Source organism: Pantherophis guttatus, chromosome 6 (genome assembly GCF_059756535.1).
Source record: "Pantherophis guttatus breed Tessera chromosome 6, ASM5975653v1, whole genome shotgun sequence".
NCBI lineage: Eukaryota > Metazoa > Chordata > Lepidosauria > Squamata > Colubridae > Pantherophis > Pantherophis guttatus.
The window spans coordinates 45,169,559-45,194,423 of record NC_142068.1 but is presented as its reverse complement, the minus strand read 5'-3'; the positions used below and the strand labels follow the sequence as shown (position 1 = coordinate 45,194,423).

The 24,865-nt window shown below is 39.2% G+C and overlaps 1 protein-coding gene across 1 annotated transcript; it reads left to right on the top strand.

Moving 5' to 3' along the window:
• Positions 1–429: 429 nt before the first annotated feature.
• Positions 430–22,616, top strand: GOLGA7B (golgin A7 family member B). Its single transcript, XM_034439859.2, has 6 exons — positions 430–536; positions 12,036–12,238; positions 15,681–15,806; positions 17,105–17,257; positions 18,773–18,874; positions 20,000–22,616. The coding sequence occupies exons 2-6, from the start codon at positions 12,227–12,229 to the stop codon at positions 20,102–20,104; spliced, it is 498 nt and encodes a 165-aa protein (XP_034295750.1). The 5' UTR covers positions 430–536; positions 12,036–12,226; the 3' UTR covers positions 20,105–22,616.
• Positions 22,617–24,865: the final 2,249 nt, after the last annotated feature.

The window sequence follows — 24,865 nt, the reverse complement described above, 5'->3', positions numbered from 1 at the left end:
CAAATTCCTGCTACATGACTCTGACTGACTGGATTGGGCTGCTTTCTTATGCCCAGGTAATTTATACTCTGCACATTTACTTTCTGCTTCTCCCCCTATTTTATAAAGCCCCCCTGTCTTTTATGTAGAAAACATAAGTGTTCAGTGTCTTATGCCTTTTCAGTTCCTTCAGTTCCTCAACTTTGTAAAAAATGTTCTTCCATGGATATGAATTTGTAGAGCTAAAGCTTTGATGTGAGGAACCAAGCCATTAGAACCCCTTTACCATTTTTTCTTGTTTTATGACTGCTTTCCAGTTATAGCTTCCTCTGGCTTTGCAGAGGAAGCTGGCTCAGAGAATGAATAACTGCTTTGCAAATTCACGGTGCCTGTGGTGCACCTGTGCCTGTCAGTGATATGCTGGGGTTAGCCCAACCTTTCAGCAGAGCAGTGTGGGAGACGGGAAGAATCCTGTGTTTACCGCAGATCTGTACAGGCTCAAAGTTTATCTGAAAATTGATACCCTCATCTAGGACCAGACAACTGTTGCATTGCAGGTATGGGAATAACATTTTGTTCTGATTAGTAAGCCGCTCACAACAAAATTATTAATTGCCACACTATAAGTCCTTTCTTTTGTAAGGCTATGATTTCAGATCTAAGGCTATCATGGAACAGGGTTTATCCTTCTTATTGATGTTCTGTTCACTGCAAGGCAGTCCTGGTGGGCTGTTCACTTAAATCAATGGTTCTCCAATATTTTGATCTCTGGACCCCTTTACATTCTTAAAAATGATTGAAAGCCCCAAAGACCTTTGGTTTGTGGGAGATATATGTATATATTTATTTGTACTGAATTAGAAATGCTAAAATATTATTTATTTGATTTCATGCACCCCCCAGAAAAGATTTTGGGGAACCTCAGAGTTCCTCAGACCACACTTTGAAGAACACTGACTTAGATGAACAGTCCTAGGTCCAAAGAATTCTTGGTCCAGTCGCAGGTCTGTTTTGATTTGCTCTGTATCTCCAGCAGCTCCATGTTCTTGTAGGAAGTTGTTAGTGATAACCAGCTATTTAAATCACAGGAAATGGTGGAAAAGTCTGAAGATGATTGTAAAGGAAATGATGAAATACTTTGGTAAGGCAGGTGAAGAATACATACAGAGAAGTATTGGGAGCCTAGATGATAAACTGAAAAAACTGTGTGATGATAGGAAATTGCCTTTTTTGAATGTGGCCGTCAGACTTGGGCCACATAATACATAGAAAGGAATCATTGGCTGAACTCTTCCAACCAATCCATGACAGCACCAGCTGTTAGTGAAGCACATAACAGAGAAGTGGTGCTTTTCATAGGACCCTTTAGGGATGCCCACATTCTAATTCTACTAGCCTCACATTACTTTTGGCTTATTAACCTGCCTTATCTCTATGATGCATATGCAAACTCTTGTTTCTGAAGCTCCGAAATTATGTTTTTAATTAGAACTCACCTCAGCTGTGAAGGACTAAACTGCACTTGGGGATTGCTCAGTCTTGTGTTGTGCTGCAGCTTCAGCTACTAATACATCCTTCCTGATTGGTAGGTGGGTTGACGATATGCTTGCTGCCTTGGCACCTCCATGGCCTGAATCCTTTTCCCTAGAAAATGTTGGATCAGCCTAGGGCAGTGATGGCTAACCTTTTTGCTGTGGTGTGCCAAAAGCGGGGGGAGCGCAGGGGGTTTGCACGTATGCATGCCCACACCCATAATTCACTATGCCACGCCCCCCCGAGCAAGCACGTGTGATGTCCCCCGCGCTCCTCCCCACTTTTGGCACATGATGGCCCGGTGGGCCCAGTAGGCCCGTTTTTCACCCTACCCAGGCTCCAGAGGCTTTCTTGGAGCCTGGGGAGGGCGAAAATGGCCTTCCCCACTCCCGAGCGGCCCTCTGGAGGTCAGAAATGGCCTGTTTCCTGACTCCCAGTGGGCCTGGAACGGCCGAAAATCAGGTGGCCGGCGTGCACATGCGTGCTGGAGCTAACCTATGGCAATGCTCACGTGCCCACAGATATGGCTCTGCGTGTCACCTGTGGCACGCGTGCCATAGGTTCACCATCATGGGTCTAGGGCCTTGAGCAGCAGGAGATCTTTGCAGTGCTTTGGGGGTATAAACTGTTCTGATGTCTTTTCTGCTTCGTTACATTTATAATGTGCTCCCTGTCTAGCAGGGCTGGCTGGCAGCAAGATATGAAATATGAATGGAAAACCTACAATAGGGAATCCCAGAAGATTTGCTGCCTGAAAGTCCATACAGCATTATCACTGCCATGCTCTCATGGGAATGTTGGGAATTTCTCCTTAATTCTTCCCCTCTCCTGAGGTCTGGATGCTTCAGAAGGATTAAAAGGAGATGATGAGAAGCCACAATGGTGTTTCAAGGGGACAACAATTATCAGTTATGGAGATGATGGATTCCCTTTCACCTGATATATTCAAGCAGAGGTTAAAATGTTCTCTTTTAGGGGAGCTTTGCTTTGGATTCCTGTCCTGAGCAAGATGAACTCCATAAACCTAGTTTATGGTTTATTATTATTATTATTATTAAACCTAGATTATTATTATTATTATTAAACCTAGATTACTAGTGCAGTTTTACATGGATGAACTGCAACATATATATAATTACTTGAGATGATATATTTTGGACCAGCTATAGCTTTTTGGATTATCTTTGAGGGCAATCCCATGGATTGCATTGTAACAGTCCAGATAGGAGAAGAGTGAAGCAGGAGATACCTTGAAAAAAGCATGCTGCTCCAGGAAAGAACAATTGGCATACCAGGTGAGCTGTGCAAAGGTTTTTTCAGCCACAGGTGCTACCTGTTCTTTGATCAGGAGCTGTGAGTCTAGGAAGAGCTTCAAGTGATAATCTAGTTCAGTTTGAGAGAACACAATTTTGTCCAAAACCAGCAGAGATAGAATAACCCTGGAATATGGGTTAGGCTTAGGCTCACTTTTTGGGAGTGAGCCTAAGATTATTCTTCCCCATCCAGATCTTGATAGCCTCTTAAGTACTGCAACAGCATCACCTGTTCAACTCAGGACTAAGATGTATCATTTGGTATCATCATACTGATATATAGATCTATGTTGATAGATGATTTAACCTTAATATGCATTTCTCTTCAAATGTGCCTACAATCAGTAAAATGCTTTCTATTCTGTTCTCCACCAGTTCTTTTCTCCTGTCTTGGAAATATGCACAATTAAACAAACCCACTCAGATACCATTTCTTTTCAGTTCTTTGTATGACAGCAGCATCTAGAAAATGCTGTGTAGAATGAGAAATGATATTAACATCTAGAGCTATTCATATTTCAGTTATGAGTCATCATATACCAACTGTATGCCAGACATTTATATATCACCTCTGTCATTAATTTTTGCATGTGACAGAGTTCATAACTAGCACCTCACGTGATATAACACCTATAGTCTAGTTCCTCTAAGACATCTGAAGTTGTAATTTTTCTAATTTTCTTCCCTGAAAATACAAAGATGATAAATACAAGTATTCCTTCATTGCATGTGATTAATGTGGAGGTTTAAGAGTGAAAATCTACTTGATTACTCAAAGGGTAGTCTCATTGTATTCAGTGAAGTAAGCCCCAGATTAGTACAGTATATACAAATTGAAGCTTTTTTCCTCACTGTATTTTCCCCTCAAATTATGTGAGATATAAACATGTATATGATTTCAGTATGAGAATTCATGAGCTGTTCTAGCTCCCAATAGACTTCTGGGTTCAATTCAAAGTTGTTCCTATAAAACTGCACATATAGGACTACCTTTTTCAAATTATTTTTGTCTTTTCCACATTCTAATAGGGGACACATATCCTTCCATTGTCCCTTAAAGCAAAATGACCTGATGGGACTCAGAAGGCAAGCATTTTCTTTCCCTCTGGAATGATAGCCCTCATTCCCCTGATTGATCCCAATCCTGTTAACTTTTAGGAAGGCATTAAGAACTTGGTTTTTCCCCTGGATGCTAGGGCCAGGATATTAGGGTGCTAGTGCCAGGATCTTAGGAGATCCCACCTTGCAAGGTGTTCCCAATTTTCTATTTTTTTTAGATTTTATCCCATCTTTTTTCATATTCAAGTCAAGCAGCAAACATACCAATATTTCCCTACTCCTCTTATTTTTCCACTCATCATCTCTGTGAGGTGACTTGGGCTGAGATAAAGTGATTGCCAAAAGTCACACAAGTGGTTTTTCATGTCCAAGGGGGACTAGAACTCACAATCTTCTGGTTTCTAGATCAGCATCTTAACAACTACACCAAACTGGTTCTCAGCTTTTACAATTGTAGTTTGAATTGTAATTTAATTTTTGGTTATTCTTTATTGATGTATGCCACTCAGCTGCACTTATCTGAATTGGAATTAAACAGATAAATAAATCTCAAGAGACATTAGGTTATGGCACAGATTACCTAATATGCATAAAATAAGACTCCACTGATCCTTTTAAGAAACTGATATAATCCTAGTGCACTACTGGTAATAATTACAACTTCTATGTCAAGAGTGAAATTTCCATTATCTTCAACCATTGTCATTCTGGTATGAGCCAATGAAACTAATTTTGATCAAGAGTATTTCTACAGTGCTAACAGCAGAACCTTATCATTTTTTCCCTGTTATTTAGAGACAGGGTGAGAAAAACATGTTGGAGTCACACAGGGTCCAGAGGTTACCTGTAGGGTTTATATTGTCAATTTAGACACTGATAGGAAAAGCTGCACAGCAGGAACTGGAATAATCAGTCCTTGAGTAATGACTTGACAGTAGACTACTGAGATTGTGGAAGCAGTCTAAATTTTCCCTAATTCTAACAAAACACGGCATTGTCAGTTACAGAAAGAGACAGCATATTATATTAAGTTCTGGTTTATTGAGTAAGCCCTCAATTAGTTATACCATGCTATACCATAAATCATTATTTGGCAGTTCAGTTGAATACCTCATTTTCTGGGTAAAGATGTCAGTTTTGTCAAAAATGGACAGATTCCTAGATTTGAAGTGAAAAAGTACAAGGCAAAAAAATCAAACCATGGAAAGTACAGGGAAAAGAAGCACTTGAATTGAATCACAGTAGATATTAGAAAGGGCTGTGCTCCATATTGAGAGAGGATAATCACTTGTTTTAAGTGACTTAAAAACAATATGAATAAAAGGGTTTTAGGTAGCTGTGTCAAGATGTGTGTTTAAAGAATCAGCACATCCTGCTTCTTCAGGATCAAAGATGCCCCAGGAACCATTTGTGGAGGTATGAACATTATCCTCAACCTGCCCTTCTGTCTTTTCTTGCTTCTCATCAAAAATGACATCTATCAGTACATTTGATGCTTGTGGCAATTCTGCCACCTCAATTACTTAATAGATGTTGTAGTGTGCATACTTCCTCCCCTCTAGTCACTGGTCATTGCCCTCCATGACCATTTCATCTGGGGCTGGTGAGCTGCCTGCCCTTCAAAAGGAACTTCCCACATAAAGCCTCATCCTCCTTTAGTTTATGAGGTATACTTTAGGTCTTACTTGGATGCTTTAGCTATATAAATATATCAGAGTTTTGGAATATAAATATACTGCTTCCAGTATAGGTGATCATTTGTGTATTTCCAAATATTTCATGAATTTTAGTGAGTGTAAGGAGGTGAAGTGGTATTTGTTTTTAACTTTTAGCCCCTGCCTTCAATTTACAGAGCTATATTCCACATAAATGCAGCAAGACAGTGCCATTTTGTGGCCATTTTCCAGTTAGCCTTAAACATGAGGGATTTTTGGGATCTAGGGTAAAATTCACAAAGAGCAGGTAGCATCTGTGTCTGGGAAGGCAGTCAAAGTTATCCTGCTTTATTGGACAACCTTTTTCCTCTGGATGATTAAATTAGACCAACACTATTTATTTATTATTATTATTTATTAATTCAATTTGTATGCTGCCCCTCTCCAAAGACTCAGGCCGGCTCACAATGCATTTAAAATCATTATAAAAAACATTTAAAAATTAAAAACATTAAAACTCATTTACACCATTCATGGCTGGATCTTGCCGGATCGCAAGAGCGAGATCAACGGCCCCAGGCCTGCCGGAAAAGCCAGGTCTTCACCGCTTTTCGGAAGACCAATAGGGTGGGGATGGTCCGGACCTCAGGAGGTAACTGGTTCTAGAGAGCTGGGGCAGCCACAGAGGAGGCCCTCCCCTGCGGGCCCACCAGCCAGCATTGTTTAGCTGATGGGACCCAGAGCAGACCAACGCTGTGGGATCTTACCGGTCGTTGGGAGTTATGCGGTAGAAGGGGGTCTCGAAGATACCCTGGCCCTGAGCCATATCATGACTGTGAAACGGACTAAAAGATCAGTGAATACAACATATTCTGGCATAATATGGCAACATTGGCATGACTTATCTGTTAAAAGGAGAAAACATTAACACTGAAATAGATAATTTTAAACTGCCTCAACTATGGGCTCGGGATGAGATGAAGATATAACAGTAACAAAAGGTTGCCAGGAGATGCTTGTTCATGGTGAAATGCAAGTCAGGAAAGGCCTAGACATCTAGCTTTACCTGGCATATTTGTGTTACTTTGGATTTGATTCATTCATTTCTTCTGAATATTGTGGCAGGTTCAAATAATGGAGGTTGGTGGGCATTATTGGCATGATGTGAGAGGCACATTACATGAAAACAATATTTGCATTGGGGTTCACATTTGTCTGACAACAGCAGATGGATATGGACAAAATAATTATTCAAAATGCTTTAAATCCATCTGCTGTTCGAGATCTTACCATAATTTATTTGTGTTCCTGATAAATGATTCTTACAATGTATTGATACCCTGGCTATGTCTACAGAGTTCACCTCTGCGTGATTTATTTTTACATTAATCTACCCAATTCTGCTATTTGAAAAATGATTATATAATCAGAATAGTACTGGAATTAATGGTGAAATATGTACATGCATATACACAATTATACAATTATATTTTCTAGCCCTATAGATGGTTTAATTTATGCTTACTTTGTAGTTGCTAATGTATAATAAGTGATGGATGGAGTAAGGAAATGAACAATAACTCTGATTAGGATACAAAAGTTCCCAGAAGAGCTTTTAGCTTAGGGCAATTCATGGATAAATATTCTGTATTTTTCACAATGCATAATTAGATCCATTGCTTCGAGAAAGTATCCTCTCTCAACAGATTGCATCTCTTTTAGACAAGAACTAATTATTCAGTGTGGCTAAATAGATTCCCACCAGTCCAGCTTCCAGGTTTTTTTTGGATGGTGGGGGAGCAGGGCGGGATGCTGATAAAGCTTTTAGGAAGCAAAACAATGATTATTTTGCTACTGTTCTCATACACACTCATTCTCAAGTTTTTTATTTGGAAGAATTGTGAGTTGTTTCTTATGTGAGAAGTCCAAATAATGGCAAGATCATACATCAGTATATTGCCTTGTACTTAGAAGGTTTCTTGAATTCTCCTTCAAAAGAACTAGGAAGCCTCTGTCTCTGAATAGATAATACTAGTCTAAATAGCCCAGCAGTCTGAACTTGACACAGTGAGCTCGATCGACTCAGATGCAGTTCTAGCATCTCTCCCCAGTAGAGGCTGAGATCACTACTTGGCCCAACTAGATGGTGAGAGAGAATGAAAGGCACTCTACCATCTGCCTGCCCTGCTTGCTATCTGCAGAAAAATAGTTTCCTCACACACTGAGGCCTCCAGCAGAGGATTACTCAGGATTGCATCAGTTGCTTGAGCTCAAGAGCTCATCCCTGGTGGGCTGGCTGCCAAAATTTTGCTCCAGAAAAAAACTGCCCCTCTCGGTGGTCTTGGGGTTAAGTGTATCCTACTTTGAATGTTTGTGTTTTGTTAAGACAACTTTATTAAATGTTAAAGTTAGAATACAAATTAACAAAGAACTGAGCAAAATAATATAACAACAATAATAATAATGGGGAGGAATCCCTTTTTGTATTATTATAGGCTTATGTATATATAAATATTTAAATAAATAGGACATGGGGCCTGGTTGTTTGTGGAACAGCCTCCCTCTGAGGGTGACTGCCCATTCCACCAGGTTAGGTGGAGTGAGCACACTACAGATCCCTTCCCTTAAATGTTGCCATTTGGTGTGCCATTAGAGAGATGCCTTTTACATGGTTGCCTCTACCCTTTGGAATAGGCTCGTCTTTGAGATTCAGAGAAATCACTTTATTAGCCTGCCAAAGGGCTGTGAAGACCTGGTTTTTGGTCCAGGATTGAAACTAGGCTAGTTCCTAGAACCTAGCAAATATAAGTCTGTGTAGAGTTTATGGAATATTGCAGCACTGTGATAGTGAAATATGATTTGGTTGGTTTTATTCTGCTTTTTTGTTTATTATTGTGAGCTGCATAGGATAATCATGTGTACGATGGACAGATATATAACTTTCTAAATAAACAAGAAAATACATCTTGGGCCATGGAAAAAAAGAGAAGTAGATCAATGACTAAGCTTCCTTTCAGGTTATAGCCTAATCGAAGAAGTCAGGGTGACAATGATTGTGGCTTGTCCAACTTAAAAAACAGGTCAGTTGCTGGTAAACATACTTTGTCCAACATTTAATCCTGAATGCTTATCCGGTGTGTATTTCGGATATCTGCTTGAAAGAAAAGGTTAGAGTTCAACTCTGCCAGATTTGTCTTCTGAGTTATTTTATAGTATAACAGGCTGAAAGTGAAAAGTTTGAATTGGAGTGACCATAAGCTATAGAAATTCCATCTTGCTGATGAGATGTTTCATTTGGCACATTGCCAAATGTTATGTTTGGATGGGGAGGATAGTGCTGAGATAGCAATGAAGTCCTGGATACTATGCAGCTCTTAACCATAACGAATAGGCTCCCCCTTTTTTCTCCCTGTAGTGAAGTTTCACTATAAGAAGTAAGGGGTTACGGAAGTAGATACCTGGGGCATAGTGTTTTGTACAAGTCATTTTTCCTCCTGGAGAAAAATAAAATCTCAGAAATAGAATGACAGAACCAAATTTCTGCTTCAAGAAAGGAGTGGCAGACCATGGTAAATTTGTTAATGGGAATCCCTTATTCATGGATCCAAAGGCAGAAGTGTTGCTATAGAAACCACATCATATCCCTTTCTGCTAGCTGGAGAAGACTTGTGGTTAACAACATGGATGGAATGACAGACATGACAGACAGACAGGAATAGATGTACTCAGTTAGTCTATGAGATAGCTGCAGAAAGAGAAAAGGAGGGACCAAGTAGCTTCTGCTGGCTGCATTGGCACAACATGCTGATTAAACCAGGGTATCCAAAGTAATCCAATTATTTCAGTTTCTAGAACACATGGAAGCACATACCAGCCAATCACATTTTACAAAGTAGCAAAGCTCATTGCCCTTATTCTTTTTCTTTACTAGAATTCCAATGACTGCTGCATTGTTGGTTATTCTTGAGCTATGTAAGATTCCTTCTCTACATTCTATAAGAGTAGCTGCAAGGAAATATGTCTTGTAGTAGCATCTATAAACTAAACAGTGTAGCTTGAGCCCAGAAAGTAGGCATAACTTTGTGCTATAAGACACTGTTGCTGGTAGATTTCCTTTTTCACATAGGGCCACTGATTTGTGAGGCATATTTCCTTCCCAAAGGCAGCTTATGTTGTACAGTGAAACTTGTTTTTAAAAAGTCACATCTTTAGGAAAATGGTAGGAGCCAAGGAAAAGTCCTCTGCATTCAGCTTTGTAATCTGAGCTGCAGAAAGATTTACTTCTTACCAAACTATAACACAATGATTTAAGATATAAAGATCACAATTAATATAAGAATTTTCCTTTCTCGTTCTACATTCCTATTCAGTGTACACTGTCCACAGGGTCTATTACAGCAAAGTGTTTAATCATTGCTTCATAATTAAAACACACACCCTTTCCCTGTGCTGTTCCCAGACCTGATTTTTTCTAGGAGCATTCATAGGGATAAGGAATCTGAGGGATGTAACGTGCATCATAATGTCTTCATACAATTCACAGAAATTACAGCTGACACTTTGCACCATGATATGACTGACATAAATTACATTATTCATGTCATTGTGCAGGGATGTCATGCTGCACATGACATCACTGTAATTTCTACTATGCATCTTCCCTAGCTCAGGCAGTCCCAACCATCCTATCTCTTTGTTTCCAAATTGTGATACCTAAATATGTTTTTAAAGTCCAGACTTATTTCTTCTGCAGTTTTCTTGGCAACAGCAAGGAACATTGCCTTTACTTCCCAGACTAGCCTACAGGTCTACCATAACTTGATAGTCTTTTATAAAATAGGACCAATGGAACAAAAGAAATAGAAAAGCAGTTTTAGAGCAAAGTTCTCAGCACAGCAAATAAAAGTTAAATGAAAATAAATAAAAATAAAAAAAAGTTAAAAATAACATACCCAATAGATAAAACTCACTGTAAGCAACATGTGGCCCAGGGCCATAAGCAGCTTATGGGTCCCTATTTTGAGTTCCTTGACTATAATTGCTACAGATCAGAACCTCTATTTTCTGCTGTTTTAAGGCAGGACATGCATTAAAAAAATAGCATACCTCTAAATTAAGTTTAACAGATTAAAAATAAGCAATGCTTCTTTTTCATCTAGAGAAAAACAGAAAATCCAAGCCTTATTGACATATGCAGTAAAGTCTCCCTCTGCCTTACCTACTGTTGTTTTCCCTTCCTCCTCCTCACAAATGTTGAAAGAAGCCTCCAGGCATATAAAATTCTAAAGCTTTTCTTTGACACCATTCACTTGCTAGACAAGATGGAAGCAGAACTCCTAATGAGATGTCTGTCTAGCTTATATATTAATAATGTGATGCCCAACCATAATTAGTCAAACAACTATGAGATTTTAGAACTTTCAAGATCATCCTCTCTTTTCATAACGGAGGTCACAATAATTTAAACAGTTCAGTGACTCTGAAGGAACAAAATGAATTGCTTAGCTAGACAGAAAATGAAAATAGAAGTATGTAAAGCTTCTGACACTAAACAATTGCAGGGGATAAGTATGAGGTTGAATGCAGATTTCTGTTTCCTGAGAACCTCAGTTTTCATGTTCAAACAGGAGAAAAAAAAATCCTTTTCATGTGAAAATAAGACTTAGAAAACAACAGATAACCAATGAGAATTCCAAAGCCATATGGAGGTTACAATGAAGTTGAAGGAAGAGAGTCTACACTATCATACACAACTGTTATTCCATTCCACTCTCTGCAGAATTATGCAAACTAAGCAAAGGTATTAAATAACTGAATTTGATTAATTAATATATAGACTGTGGAGTTAATCACCTTGTGCAATGGAATGTGGGTCTCTGTACTGTTTCTCTGTAAACTTAGAAACCATATCTTAAATTTACATTAGCACAGCAAATTAATCAATCTGACTTTTTTAAAAAAACCAGTTTTTCTTTGGCCCCGAGGGCAGCTATGCGACAGCTGCTATTGGGCTTTCACCAGACCAAAAAAGAATTCTGGAAGTGGGAGCAGTCTCTGCACTTTCCAGAGAAACACTGCAATCCAAAGCCTCAGAAATATAAGGGTGAAAAGTGCTGTCAAATAGCTTGCTTGCTTGCTTACAAGCTCCTGCAAAAGACAAGCAGGAAATGAACGTCAGCTGAGTTCTTTTCCTAGCTCTGGCAGCTCCGCCTCTCACAGTCCCTCCCCTGAGTTCGAGCTGGATCTTGTCCCTCCAACATGGGGATGCAGGGGAGGGGGGTACAGCTCCCACTTAAAGCTGTTGATCCCCTCCCCTTATGATGCCACTAACTGAGCCAGCCTGTGCAACGAAACTGAGCTACCAACTGAAGGATCAGCTTGGGAAATGGGTCGTCAACGCTAGATGAGATGCTGGCCTCCAGTTCCTGTTTTTCAAATAGCAAGTTTCAGGACCAAGGATAGCAACCACCCGCTCTGCGTCTATTTCCCACCGCAGGCGCCACCTCAACGCAGCAGACTGAATTCCGCCCCCGCTGGCAGCAGCTTCGAGATTTGAGCGCTTCCTCTGACTACAACACCAGGGACAGCGCCTTTTCTGGGAAAGCAGTCGTCTTCCTCACCAAATTGCTATCGTCACAGCTTCAGTCTCCCGTGTGGAGGAACAGCACTGAGCCACGTTGGTGAAACATGGCAACTGAGGTGAGCAACACCGGCAAGGTAGAACACACATGTTCTGGAGGCTGTGGCTCTGCCGAATCATTGGAGCTGCAGTCAGATTTTCCTGGGTTGTGCTTGTTCTCTCTGATGCTGCAGGAAGCTTTAAACCAGGCACCCTAATGTTAGCTGTTATTGGTTGTCGTAGCGTCATGTTCTTTGGTTTGTTGTGCTGAGGGTTGCTTGTATTTCCTGAGTTTCTGTTTTTTTGCAGCAATTGTATGGGTTAAATAAAGAAAGGAAGTAAAAAAAAACCATGATGGTCTTTGAGGGCTAAGAATACCAACACTCACTCCAAAGTTAATTGCCTCATTTCCAAACCCCCCTCCCAAGGCAGGCAAATGTTAAGAGGAGCAGGTGGCCCTTTGCTCAGCTGTGAATCAATGGATTTCCCTGAACACATGGGAGACACCCATAGACAGAAAACCAGGAGCCCAGGGGAGCACTCCTCAGTTGGACTGTGCTAGCAGCCCAGTCAATAGCCATGCTTGTAGGATGATAGTTATTGTGGTGTTATGAACCTGGAGGGAACAAGGTTGGGTAAGACTGCCTTATGATGCTTTGCATTTAGTTTCAGTTGTACCTTTTGTGAACAGGGAAGAAAGAGATACAAGAGCTATGCTTTTCTAGAATAAATGGAAGCTCCATTATTCAGATTAAACAATTATGGACTCAGAGGCAGGTCCATAATATGATTTTTTTTTTGGTTAAGATAAGGTTAAAAATGCAGTAGGAGTAGAAGGGAAAGAGATTATGAAGTGTTTTCTCTAATGGTGCTATATTCTGGTTTCAAAACTCTTTTGAAGTCAGCCCGTATCAAGAATCCCATCATTCAGTAATTTTTTTCACAATCATTATTGCTCTTGTCCCATATTTCCCATGTTTCCATTTCATCTAGTAAAATCATGTTTGTCAATAAAAGATGTGTCCCTGAACAGGAGAATAAATCTGAGTCAGATCACAAATAGCTAAAAGCTTGCTTGTTGCTAGGGGAAGGGCAGCAGTTCCTGAGGGCATGGAAAGGCGGGTGGCAGGAAGCACAAAGGACTTGTTAAAGACTCAGTGAGATATCCTTAGACCATGAAATAAAGAAAGTAGATAAGTATACAAATTCTCTCTCTCTCTCTCTTTCCCTCCTTCCCTCTCCCTCCCTCTCTCTCTCTCACACACACACACAGACATTGACAAAATAATAGTTAGTTGTTTTTATAGTTATCTAACATCAACTTTCTTCCACTCCTAAAGTAATTAATTTCAATCTTCAATTTCTGCTCTTGGATGTCTATGGAGATTCTCAGTCATCCAGGCCATGGTTGTCTCAAAGGTGTTTTTTCAAGAGGCAACTGGACACCAGAAAGTCCAGTTGCCTCTTGAAAAAGCACCTTTGGGACTTTTGATCTTGGAAGATTTCCATTTAAACACAGAATAAGATAAATATTGTGTCCAATTTCTATTGAGGGAAATCAGGGTTACTTTCAAATTCAGTACATCTATTAATTTTCTAAATATTTAGGAAGTTTTATTGAACTGGATGATCTCATATTTAAACTAATAAAACTTGTTGGACCTTTAAGAACATAAAAATAGCTTTCCTGGCCCATTTTTGTCTAACATTATGATGTCGTAACCTCTTATTTCACTTTGAACCAGTTCAACTCCTAGGGTCAAGCAACATATAATGTGAAAAATAAACTTAAAGGCAGCAGCACTGAGTCTTCAACACTAATATTTCTTAAACCGCCCACTGTGAATTGATTAAAAGCCATCATGTGATGGTAATGCTAATGAATTTTACATAAAATTCATATAAAATTCAATGCATCCTATTTTCAAATCATATTGCATCTGCTGCAAGTTTTATATCATCCACAACCTTAGCCATCTCAATGCTTTTAATGCAACCACAGGCTAAGAAATTGAGTCTTATTAGGAGATGGTTATTAAGTGAGCTCTTACAATGCAGAGGTTTCCCTCTATGGATGGGAAAAGGAAATAATCCTTATTAATTTAGGCTTGTCCTGTTTAATTCTGATTGTATTTCAACAAGTTGTACTCACTTGAAGGATTTTATATGTAAAAATATATGTACATATATATATAATGTGAAATATCCAATAACATATCATCTTTGGTAACATGCTTGAACATCTTCATTCAGCTTGCTAATTTAAATTATTTTCTATTTTGTGACCTTAGTTTACAAAAGAACCGCCTCTTATTTTTATAGCTATACTAGTTTAAATGTAGATAGCTAATGCATATTTCAGTGTGTTGTGAGAACATGATCTTTACATTGGACTCAAATATAAATAATTGAGATTGAGATCCAGATGTATCGCCATTTAACCATGATGCTTACTGGGTGACTTGAGGAAAACACAGTCTTTCAGCTTGATATGTTCTATGATTAGAATGAGAACCAAGTTCTGAGGATCCCAGTCAGAACTGAAATTGGACCATTCTGTGTCTTCTATTTGAATGGGGAAAAAACTAGAATTAAATAGTGGAATATTGGTTTACTGTATTCAACTCATAAAAGATCCTTTAATGCTTTGGGAGGGTGTAGCATGGAAATGTATAATTAATCTGTTAGGCTATTTTAATTATATTTTGACTAATTAAGAAGATTTTTATCTAAATAATTAGGTAATAAAGTAATATTTTTCATTTAAAATGCACAAATTCAAATTTTTAACTGAAGTATACAGTATACTTAGAAGCACCTGCAGATAATCGCCCAAAAAGCTTATACGAAAATAAATACCACTCTGAAGATGGTGCCAAAATAACTCACGAAACATTATCTAAAAACAATTTCAGCATTCTATCCATATCCCATTAGTATGCATTTTAATGCAGATATTAGTGATAGTTCCACTTGTTCCTATAAAGTATATGCAATGATCAATAACTATATACATACATAGTTGAATGATCATCTACCGGAGTGGTGCTCCATAGAAGCAGAAATCATTCAGTCTACTTAGTTAGGCCATTTATATTTTTAAAAAACAATCCTGATAATTAAGTAGCTTTCCAGTGCCTTCAAGAACAAATGATGATACTCTTTTGTGAATGCTGAGTGCATTGCATTTGCTCCCTTACTATGTTATAGAACAGCTTGTTTCCCTTGGACCTGTATACTTACTCTTTAACATTTCCACCCCAAGACAGCAAACAAAACAACCTATCAGTGTATAATTTATTTTGGGGAGAACTTTAGTCTGCAATGTGATTAAGGGATAATTATGTGTTGTCTCTGAATGAAAATGAAGAAAAATACAAAGTGAGGCATAGAGCAATCCAGGAATGAAAAAAGTCCATGCATTTGATCTGCAAGTATCAGGATACAGTGTGAGCTCCCACCAGTTCTACTGTATAGGAAGATTTTCCCATGTTGTAACTTCCTGATTTCAATTTTCTTCAGGTCCACAATCTCCAAGAACTGCGGAGGAGCGCTTCATTGGCTACCAAGGTTTTTATACAGCGAGACTATAGTGATGGGACTATCTGTCAATTCCAGACCAAATTCCCTCCTGAACTGGACAGTCGGGTACAATCTGTTATGGTTCTCCTGGCTCACACACTATAGCAAACTTTTATATCAAACCAAATGAGTAGATTGGAGCTCAGATTAAGCTATGATGTCCCATTAACATTCTATGAATATTTCAGTGACTTCCTTATTTTATTTATTTAAAGAACTTACATGCTGCTACTTCACCTAGGCAACTCACCCCATTAAAGCACATTATATTTTTCCCCACCAAGGGGCCATAATCACCTATAAAATTAACCACTTGAATTAACTCTACCCTACCCCAACACCTGAGGGAAGAGCCAGCTCTTCAGGGCCTTCTGGAAGGCTACTAGGGTGCTACTTCCTCTCCCCCAATTTCAGTTGGGAAGCTGTTGCAAAGGACTGGAGCAGCTCCAACGAAGGCAAACCTCCAGGCCCTACTGAATTTACTGTAGGTGTACTTTTTTGTGGAAGGGCTGAATTAGCAAAGTAGGAACCAAAGAATTTCAGACTAGACAGGACTGTTATGTAAATAGGAGGCAACTGTCCTCCACATTCCTGTCTGAGAAAAAAAACAACAAAATGTCTGTTGCCACAAAAGAGTCCTAGGATTTAATCCCTGGGCATATACATCAATGGTGAAATCCAAATTTTTGTACTATTGGTTCTGTGGGCGTGGCTTGGTGGACGTGGTGTGGCTTGGTGGGTGTGACAGGGGAAGGATACTGCAAAATCCCCATTCCCTCCCCACTCCTGGGGGAAGGATATTGCAAAATCTCCATTCCCACCTCACTCTGGGACCAGCCAGAGGTGGTATTTGCCGGTTCTCCGAACTACTCAAAATTTCCGCTACCGGTTCTCCAGAACCTGTCAGAACCTGCTAGATTTCACCCCTAATATTCACCCACACATTCATACAAGGTTGGATTTCTCAATTCTGTCATAGTTGTTCTTTTACATAGACAGACTGTGTAAAAATGTTCTTACCTAACCGCACTGAGTCCTTGAGGTTCTGCTGTTAGCTAGTAATAGAGTGCAAAGGGGTGGGGTTGAGTATCTGAAGAGTTGTGAATAAATCTGACACTTTGAAGGATTTTTCCTAACCCGTTAACCAAAGCAATCACACATTAACTACACAGTAGCAGAATGATTTCTTTCAAACAAAAATGTTCCCACATAAATGGATATTTCTTACAACATACCTTATTTTGATTTAGCAATGTTTCTATACTGCCTTTTGGCATTTCCATAAAGGAGAACGCCAGTAGTCATTAAAAATGACATGCTGCATATCACTATTATGTCGTTTCCTTTCTTTTCCCCTCCCAAAGATTGAGCGGCAATTTTTTGAGGAAACAGTGAAGACACTGAACAACTTCTATGCAGAGGCTGAGAAAATTGGGGGCAGCTCTTATCTGGAGGGATGTCTGGCCTGCGCGACAGCCTATTTCATCTTCCTTTGCATGGAGACCCACTATGAGAAGGTTTGGAGACATAAGAGAAGATTTACAATAGTTAATATCATAGGTGTTTATTATGCTGAATTAAGGGCTCCCAAAGTAGGGAAACAATATCAAGATAACTATTTTAATTTTACAAGTTATTGAAATAAATAGTGTGCAGTGGCCAAGCAATTTGCCCTCATTTGCACTGCGTACCATGTAATCTTTTTCTAATTATATAACTCAGAGTTCTGTTTAAAGGCTTTTAAATTTTTTAGTTTTATTGCTTTTTAATTAAAAGGAAAAAAAGAGCCAAACACAAGGATAAAATTAATGGAGTTACATATATAAAAAGTGCTCTAATAAAAGGGAAAGAAATATGAAAGAGAAAATGATATATCATCATAACAATACACAATTACAATTTTATATATACTTATCTAATGCAAATATTGAAATATGTATATACATTCTGGTGAGAAAAAAGTTCTCTAAGGATGGGCTCCAGCATGAGTCCGAAAGCTTGGAAGACTAAACCTTTGGTTCTGGTAACTGATCCAGACTGGATCCTGCAAATACGTATATATTTCTAATACATTTATACAGCTGTTTTTTTAACCTACTGTATTCTGTATAAATGGGTCCCATTATATAATCATACTTGTCTATACAAGGTTTACATCTATATGCAATCCACTCATAAGTGGCAAGTGCAACCAGATCTTCAATTCATCGAATAAACAGAGCCATACATTTAATTCTCCAATGCTGCAAGATCAGTCTTTAGCCATAGTAAGAGCCCAGAGAATCCATTTATATTGTCCAGATGTTAAATCCCTGATTGAAGTCTACATTAGTATAAAATCAATTTTATACAATCCTGCCACAGGCAAAATGCTGGCAAAGAAGATTACCCTTATCTATGATCCACAGAGTATGTTAAGGAGAATAGATATGGGTTCCATGGGCTTTGGTTGACTTAGACCCCACAAATGCAAGGTGGCTGGAAGGAGAGGTGAGCTTCAGTAGATGATGAATCTATCCTATCTCACTCTGGATTTGTGTTTTGCACAGGTCTGGATGGTAGCACTTTAAGTCAACCTTGGGGGGGAAAAAACAGTGTGACAAAAGCTACAATTTTCAGAGGATAATATTGATATACGTTTTAGTGCTATTTTGAATACATTTTAATAGGATTCCAAAATGATATTATTTTTGGGATAGTACCAAACCCATGTTCGGAAGGAGGATGACTGTCATCTGACAAGGCATGGAAAGAACTGCACTATGAAGCAGAAGAGGAGAAAGGGAGGGTTCGGTGAACCAAGGAAAGTCCTAAAATAGTGAATATGAACATAAAATATGATGGATAAATACATGCAATTAACAGTGAGCCAGGATTATTATTTTTTTGTTAATTTTTATAATAGTGCACAATTTCTAAGAAAACTTGGAACTTGTTTAATAACTTTCTTCTCAACTTTGTACTATGTATTATCTGGGAACATGAAACGGGTACTCATTTGATTCTGATTGGTTCACTAATTATTTCTTCAGGTTCTGAAGAAGATCTCCAAGTATATCCAGGAGCAGAATGAGAAGATTTATGCTCCACGAGGGCTTCTGCTGACTGACCCGGTGGAGCGGGGCATGAGAGTTGTATCCTTCTTGATTGAGGTCAGGGATGAAAATAGAATACATTACTGCCTAAAACTAGGTAGCTAACTCTGATTTATGCTACAGACACTCCTTATAACCTGTGCTATTATTTTCCTATCCCTACTGAGATTTGGAACCATGTGGATATTATTTATTTTTCAATTTTTGTAAATGATAATGATAGTGATTTCCAAAAGATCTCACATTCACAATAAGATACAATAGATGACTTCATGAGCGCAACAATGATGTAATGGTCTAGGAATGGGGAGCCCTTGGTTCAAGTCCACCTTTAACAATAGATGCCAGATAAAACATACACTGTACATTTTTACACAATGCACAGTTGATCTGGGTAGCTATTACCTAACTTTACCATGAAGGGAAATGAAGTGTTAAATAAATTCAGCATCTTTCAGAGGCACATCTTTTGAGTTCACTATTGTTACCCCAAGTTGGCTCATCTCTCCCATGCAAAATGTTAAAATTGGTTGTTGAACTTAAGCCATTTTCAGAGATTGCAATAAAATTAAAGCTAAGGTTAGCATACTCTGTGCATGCAACTGCTAAGATTCTAAGAATGTTATATGAATCCAGAAGTTGAGTTCTTAGGAGGTGGACAGACTACAGTAGTGCTGTAGCTCTTCCTGGTTTTCTGCCCTGTAGAAGAGCTGGGCAAAGGAAGATGGACTCCACATTGACTGAAGACTTAACTATGCACTGGCTTGCCAACTTGGGATTTGGCTGTGATGTGTATCACAGAAACCAGTAGCTTGGCTTGGGAGGTAAAGTGAGCTGCTCTTTCTTTCTTTCTTTCTTTCTTTCTTTCTTTCTTTCTTTCTTTCTTTCTTTCTTTCTTTTTCTTTTTTCTTTCTTTCTTTCTTTCTTCTTTCTTTTTTTCTCTCCCCCCCTCTGAAAAAGCAAAAAGGTGTGTGTGTGCGTGGGAGGAAAAAGAGCATAGTTGCATGAATGACATAATGTCTCCATACCTGCTTAGCCAACAACAATCTGACCTGCTGAGTTCCAGTAGAGAAAGTATATTTGAGAGAGAGTCTCCTTAGCTGAGTGTGGGGTGGAGCAGGATTTTCATGCATTTGTTTGGTGTCCTTATCATCTTGCTTTCAGATTGAGATTTCTATCTATGAAGATCGTTGCAGCAGTTCCAGCTCAGGCAGCACCAGCAGCACCAGCAGCACTGCTGGGGGAGGTGGGGGAACAGGGGGCCGGTGACTGGCACAAAGTCCCGGCAGGGACTTGTACTGCCGGGACGATGGAGTCTCTGAGATTCGCAGGCTGCGCTATCAGAGCACCCGTTTCTGAGCTCCCCCAGGGGGGTCAGGATGCCAGCAAGGAGTATCATGACACCTCTGAGATTTACAATGGTCAGTGAAATCCTGGATCCCAGAGGATTCCTGACCTTGACTTGAGTGGCTGTTACCCCTGAAGGAGCTCAATTTCTGTGGCCGAATTCATTATATCTTGAAATATTGGCACTTCCTGTGAGTTCCTGCAGGCATGATGGCACCTGATTTTCCCAGATAGATTATTACTCCAATTCTGTCCTCAATCTATGGGCTTATTACCTGAACTGGCTACAACTGCTAGCTGAAGTCAAGTGATCAGCAAATAGCAACCCAGCATAGCGAGCTGGGATGGGGTAGGCTGAAGAAACAGGAGATTTTTTTAAAAAACCAAGTTATAATCCCATGACTGAGAGTTCCTGCCTTGTTCCTTAACAGGCTACCTTAGCTCCTGCCTTTGGGTGCTATGTATATTCCTTTCCTGAACTTCAGGCATGCTTATGCTTTGAATATTCAGTGTCCATAGTTCTTCCACTTCAATTGCCTGCATTCTCTCCTATACCTCTAGTGCTGGTACTTCCAAAACATGTCTTCACAGATGTTAGGATGTCTTCTATTCTTGGAAACCATAGAACATGCCTTATGCTCTATTTCTTTCAGGGCACTAGAAAAGAATATAGAGCCACAGAATGGAACTGCTCCTTAGTTTGGGACAGTAGCATGAATACTACTGAAGACTATAACTTCTTCCAAATTTGGAAGTCTGCACTTCATTGACTCTGGCCAACTCCAAAAGATTTCAGTACAATTCTGGGGTCATGGAGAGCACTAAAAGTATTCTGAGGCTTTAAAGGTGCATTGTGGGTAGAGGGGTGGGATAATGGTTTATTTATTGCTTAACTTAGTCCAGCCCAAGAAGTATATTTTAAGTATGTATGTAAATATCTACTATAGCTCTAACTATCTAGACTTCATCCTGCCTCTGCCTCCGAGTTGGTACACAAAGTCACAAGAAAGAATATTTCCCCAAGGCTAATAGAGTAAGTGTTTTTCTCTACAGATTTTAACTTACTTCCCAACACTGGTGTTTTGCAACATCACCTTATCACTTGTATGCACAAGTTGTTCCTTGTGGTATGTTTTCTCATCCTGTTTATAGCTGTTTGGGTCCTACAAATATTTAAGAAACTCTAGGTATTGGTGCTTCAGTGCCACTTCTCTGAGTTCCTTGGTGCCACTCTGTGAAACAAGATAGATCAAAAGAAGAGGATGCTAGGTTGTCCAATGAATCAGTATTCAAATCATGGATGAAGTTTGTCACTACCTCCAACAACAAACAATAGATCCTTAAATACTTCAGATTTTTCACATATTACACATCTGTCTCTGTGTATTGTAGGCATATGCATGCTGAAAGCCTCAAAGAATAAAATTGTACACATGTCTAAGGATGGGGGAGTCTTAAGTTGAGTGCACACTAGGGCATTATTATTCACTGAATGCCTGGCCTGAGAAACTCTGCTGCAACTCATTGTCATTACTCAGGGGCATGGTGGGGCATCTGCTGAAAGCCCTGGTGCTAATAAAGATACATTGCCAATCATGCCATAGCAGGCATCAGTCACCTGTCTGATGCTTCTGTAGGATAGTTCTTGCTGCATCAATAACTGTTTTTCCACTGTTTCTATCCATTACTCCCCTTGTGACTCTCACCCTTCCTTGACTTGGTGAACCTGCTTCCCACATTCCTACTAAAGTCTGAGCCATGCCAACTATGACTGCTTGCTATCATTTCTGTTGGCCATTCCTCTCTAGGTATGGCACTTACGGATACACTGTAGAATGATGATTAAGGCCAGGCCTATAGCCTCTCCTAAAAGTTGGGGGAGAGAACAAAAAAACGGAGAGAATAGCTTATGTGGACCTTTAAAAATAAGGAAAAAATACATGTTACAGGATGGGACAGAAAGATGCCACATTAACTTTCATACTTATTGTAAATACTCATGAGGCACAAGAGTGAAGGAGACATAAGGGATTGGAAGGGGCAATAAGTAGCCAGCAGTGGGGCACCTTATAGAGATTGCAGTAATAGAAGTTGTAGGAGATGTGGCTACAGGATTCCCAGATGGAACAGGGTTTCTTCAGCAGCAACCATGTTAAGGGTTCACTAATAACAGGAGATCACCTTGATTTCAGAATTGGATTTCCCTGAAAGTGAGAAAAGAATTGGAGATTGACCAAACCTTGTTTTCTGGGACTGGAACTGCAGAGGCTATGGCAGATGGATAGACATTAGGCCAGATGTACCCAGATGCCTTGAGCAGCTGCTCCTCATGCCATATGTTGGGTATCATTTTTGCCACATGAATTTGGTCATTACTCAACCCAATATGTCTCTACATGGCAATTTCTAACAATAAATGGCAAGTGAGAAATTATCTGTGTTTTGTTCTTTTTATCCATCACCTTTAGAAACAGCATATTAGTTCCCACCTCTATGGCTAGTTGTTTCATGCATAATCATTCTGAATCATAGTTTCAAATGTGTGCATGACTGATTACTTAAACAGTTCAGTTAATATACAGGGCTATGTAAATCAATTGAAGAAAATGCTTCATAAAACTTAATAATCCAATATTCTCTTAACTTTCAGTCCAAATTGCCTGGATGGTATGTAGCTAACCAGGTCATCATTCCAGGAAGGAAAATCATCTTCCACATGGAAATTGTCTCAACAATGTGACTTGCATATACACAAAAGATGCAACCTATCTCAGAAGCACAAATTCATATTTATCTGAATCTCATTTCAGATTAATCTAAAAATTATAAATTAGTTTAGATTATACTTGGTAATTTTTTTCAGAGGCGATCAGAACTTCAGGGGGAGGGGGTGAAATCTGTTAATCTATTTTGCCCTCCAATATTTGCAACTCCTGCTTTATCCTCCCATCCCCTCAGCTTCCCTCAATTTTCTTACTTCAGTTTTCTTGAAGCTGTGAAGTAAACCAGAAAAAAAAGTGAAGATGGGTTCTTCTGCTGTCTGCTTCTCCTCTTACATTTGGTGACAATTAGTTGGACCATGAAAGTTATGAAAGAGGTATTTTAATTAATGGAGTGGATAGTGCAGATTTCATTTAATAAAACGAGGCATGAGCATTATGGATTACATGTATGGGGACACGCCTGAAGGAATTTAAGATGCTTTGTTTCCCCCCAAGAAATGAATAGTAAACTGGTAGCATTGACTATGGAGAGTGTGTTCATGGAGTTGCTACCTTCCAGCCTCTATAACACACATGAAAAATGGGGATCGGTTCTCTATTGAGACATAGATTATACCAGGGGTGAAATGCTACTGGTTCTCACTGGTTCAGGTGAACTGGTAGCAGCGGCAGCATGAAGCTCTGCCCACCCTCCTGGATGTCATTACTTCCTGGTTTTAACCAGGAAGTAACCTCTTTTTGACCCTCTGCGCATGCGCAGAGGGTCCAAAATAGTGCATAGAGTGCGCACTTCCGAACCGGTAGGGAAGGTAAGTAGATTTCACCCCTGGATTATACCAAAGTAGAAACAATCTGAAGGTAAATTTAAACATTCCTGTAAAAACAAACAAAAATAGATGTCTGTGATTATAAATCTCTATGATCTTTTTAGATTCATAATTGTGTAAACACCACTCCCAAATGTTCAAGTGATAAAAAAACTATCGGTATAACTAGAATGGAATAGACAGTCTACCTTCCCTTAAACTCTCAAAGCCGAAAGATAAATGGTTTTAGATTATGTCATGCCCCTGCATACAGGGTCTTCCACTTTCCTCCTTGGTGTGTGTGTATGTGTATGAAATGTCTCTAATTTTACACAGTGTGTATATCCTGTGTAGTGATTTCATTTACATTAACTACTAGGAGGCACCAATTTCATCCTTTGGGGATTCATCAAGCATATATACCTAGATGATATTTTGAAAAGTTCAGGCCATAATATATCATGTTACATTAAGTGATGCCCAAAACTCCATCTTCATCATACTGTGTATGGTCATCTGAAGTGTGAAGGTCACTTTTGAACACAGTTTGAACTCCATAGAATAACAACTTGCTTCATATGTCTGATGGATTCCAGAAAATCTGGCCAGGTGGTGTTTCCTGATGGTCAATATAACTGATAACCAGAATTATGGTAGGTAATATGTAGGATTTCTGCAGTCTGCTGTAATGGGCATAGAATAGAATTCCCTCATAATCACACATTGTTGTATTTGCAATGAGAAAATATCTACCTCTCAGAATCTGCGAAACCAAAGAGAAATCTAAATATCTTTAGTAGCATGGAATGAAGGAGAACTTCTGTTTTCACACAGCCTTGATACTGTAGCAGGAAGAACCTCAGACTTCTCATGATGGAAATTGCCCAGCAATATCCTTGGAAGCTTGATTTGCCTTTCAAGCAGATTTGAAGCCGCATCAGTGATGCCTGTAGTGTTACAGAAGTCTGGCTTTACTTCAAACAGAGACTAGTGCAGAATCTTCCTAATTAGCTAGAAGAACATCTAAAGGAATCTTTGGTTCTCTCTTGAGATTCAATTTTTGGTGCCATCTGCTAAGGAAAGTTATTTTGATATTTAAAGAATGCCATGGCATATTTAGAAGTTGGAAGAAAACAGATGTCTGTATGATTATC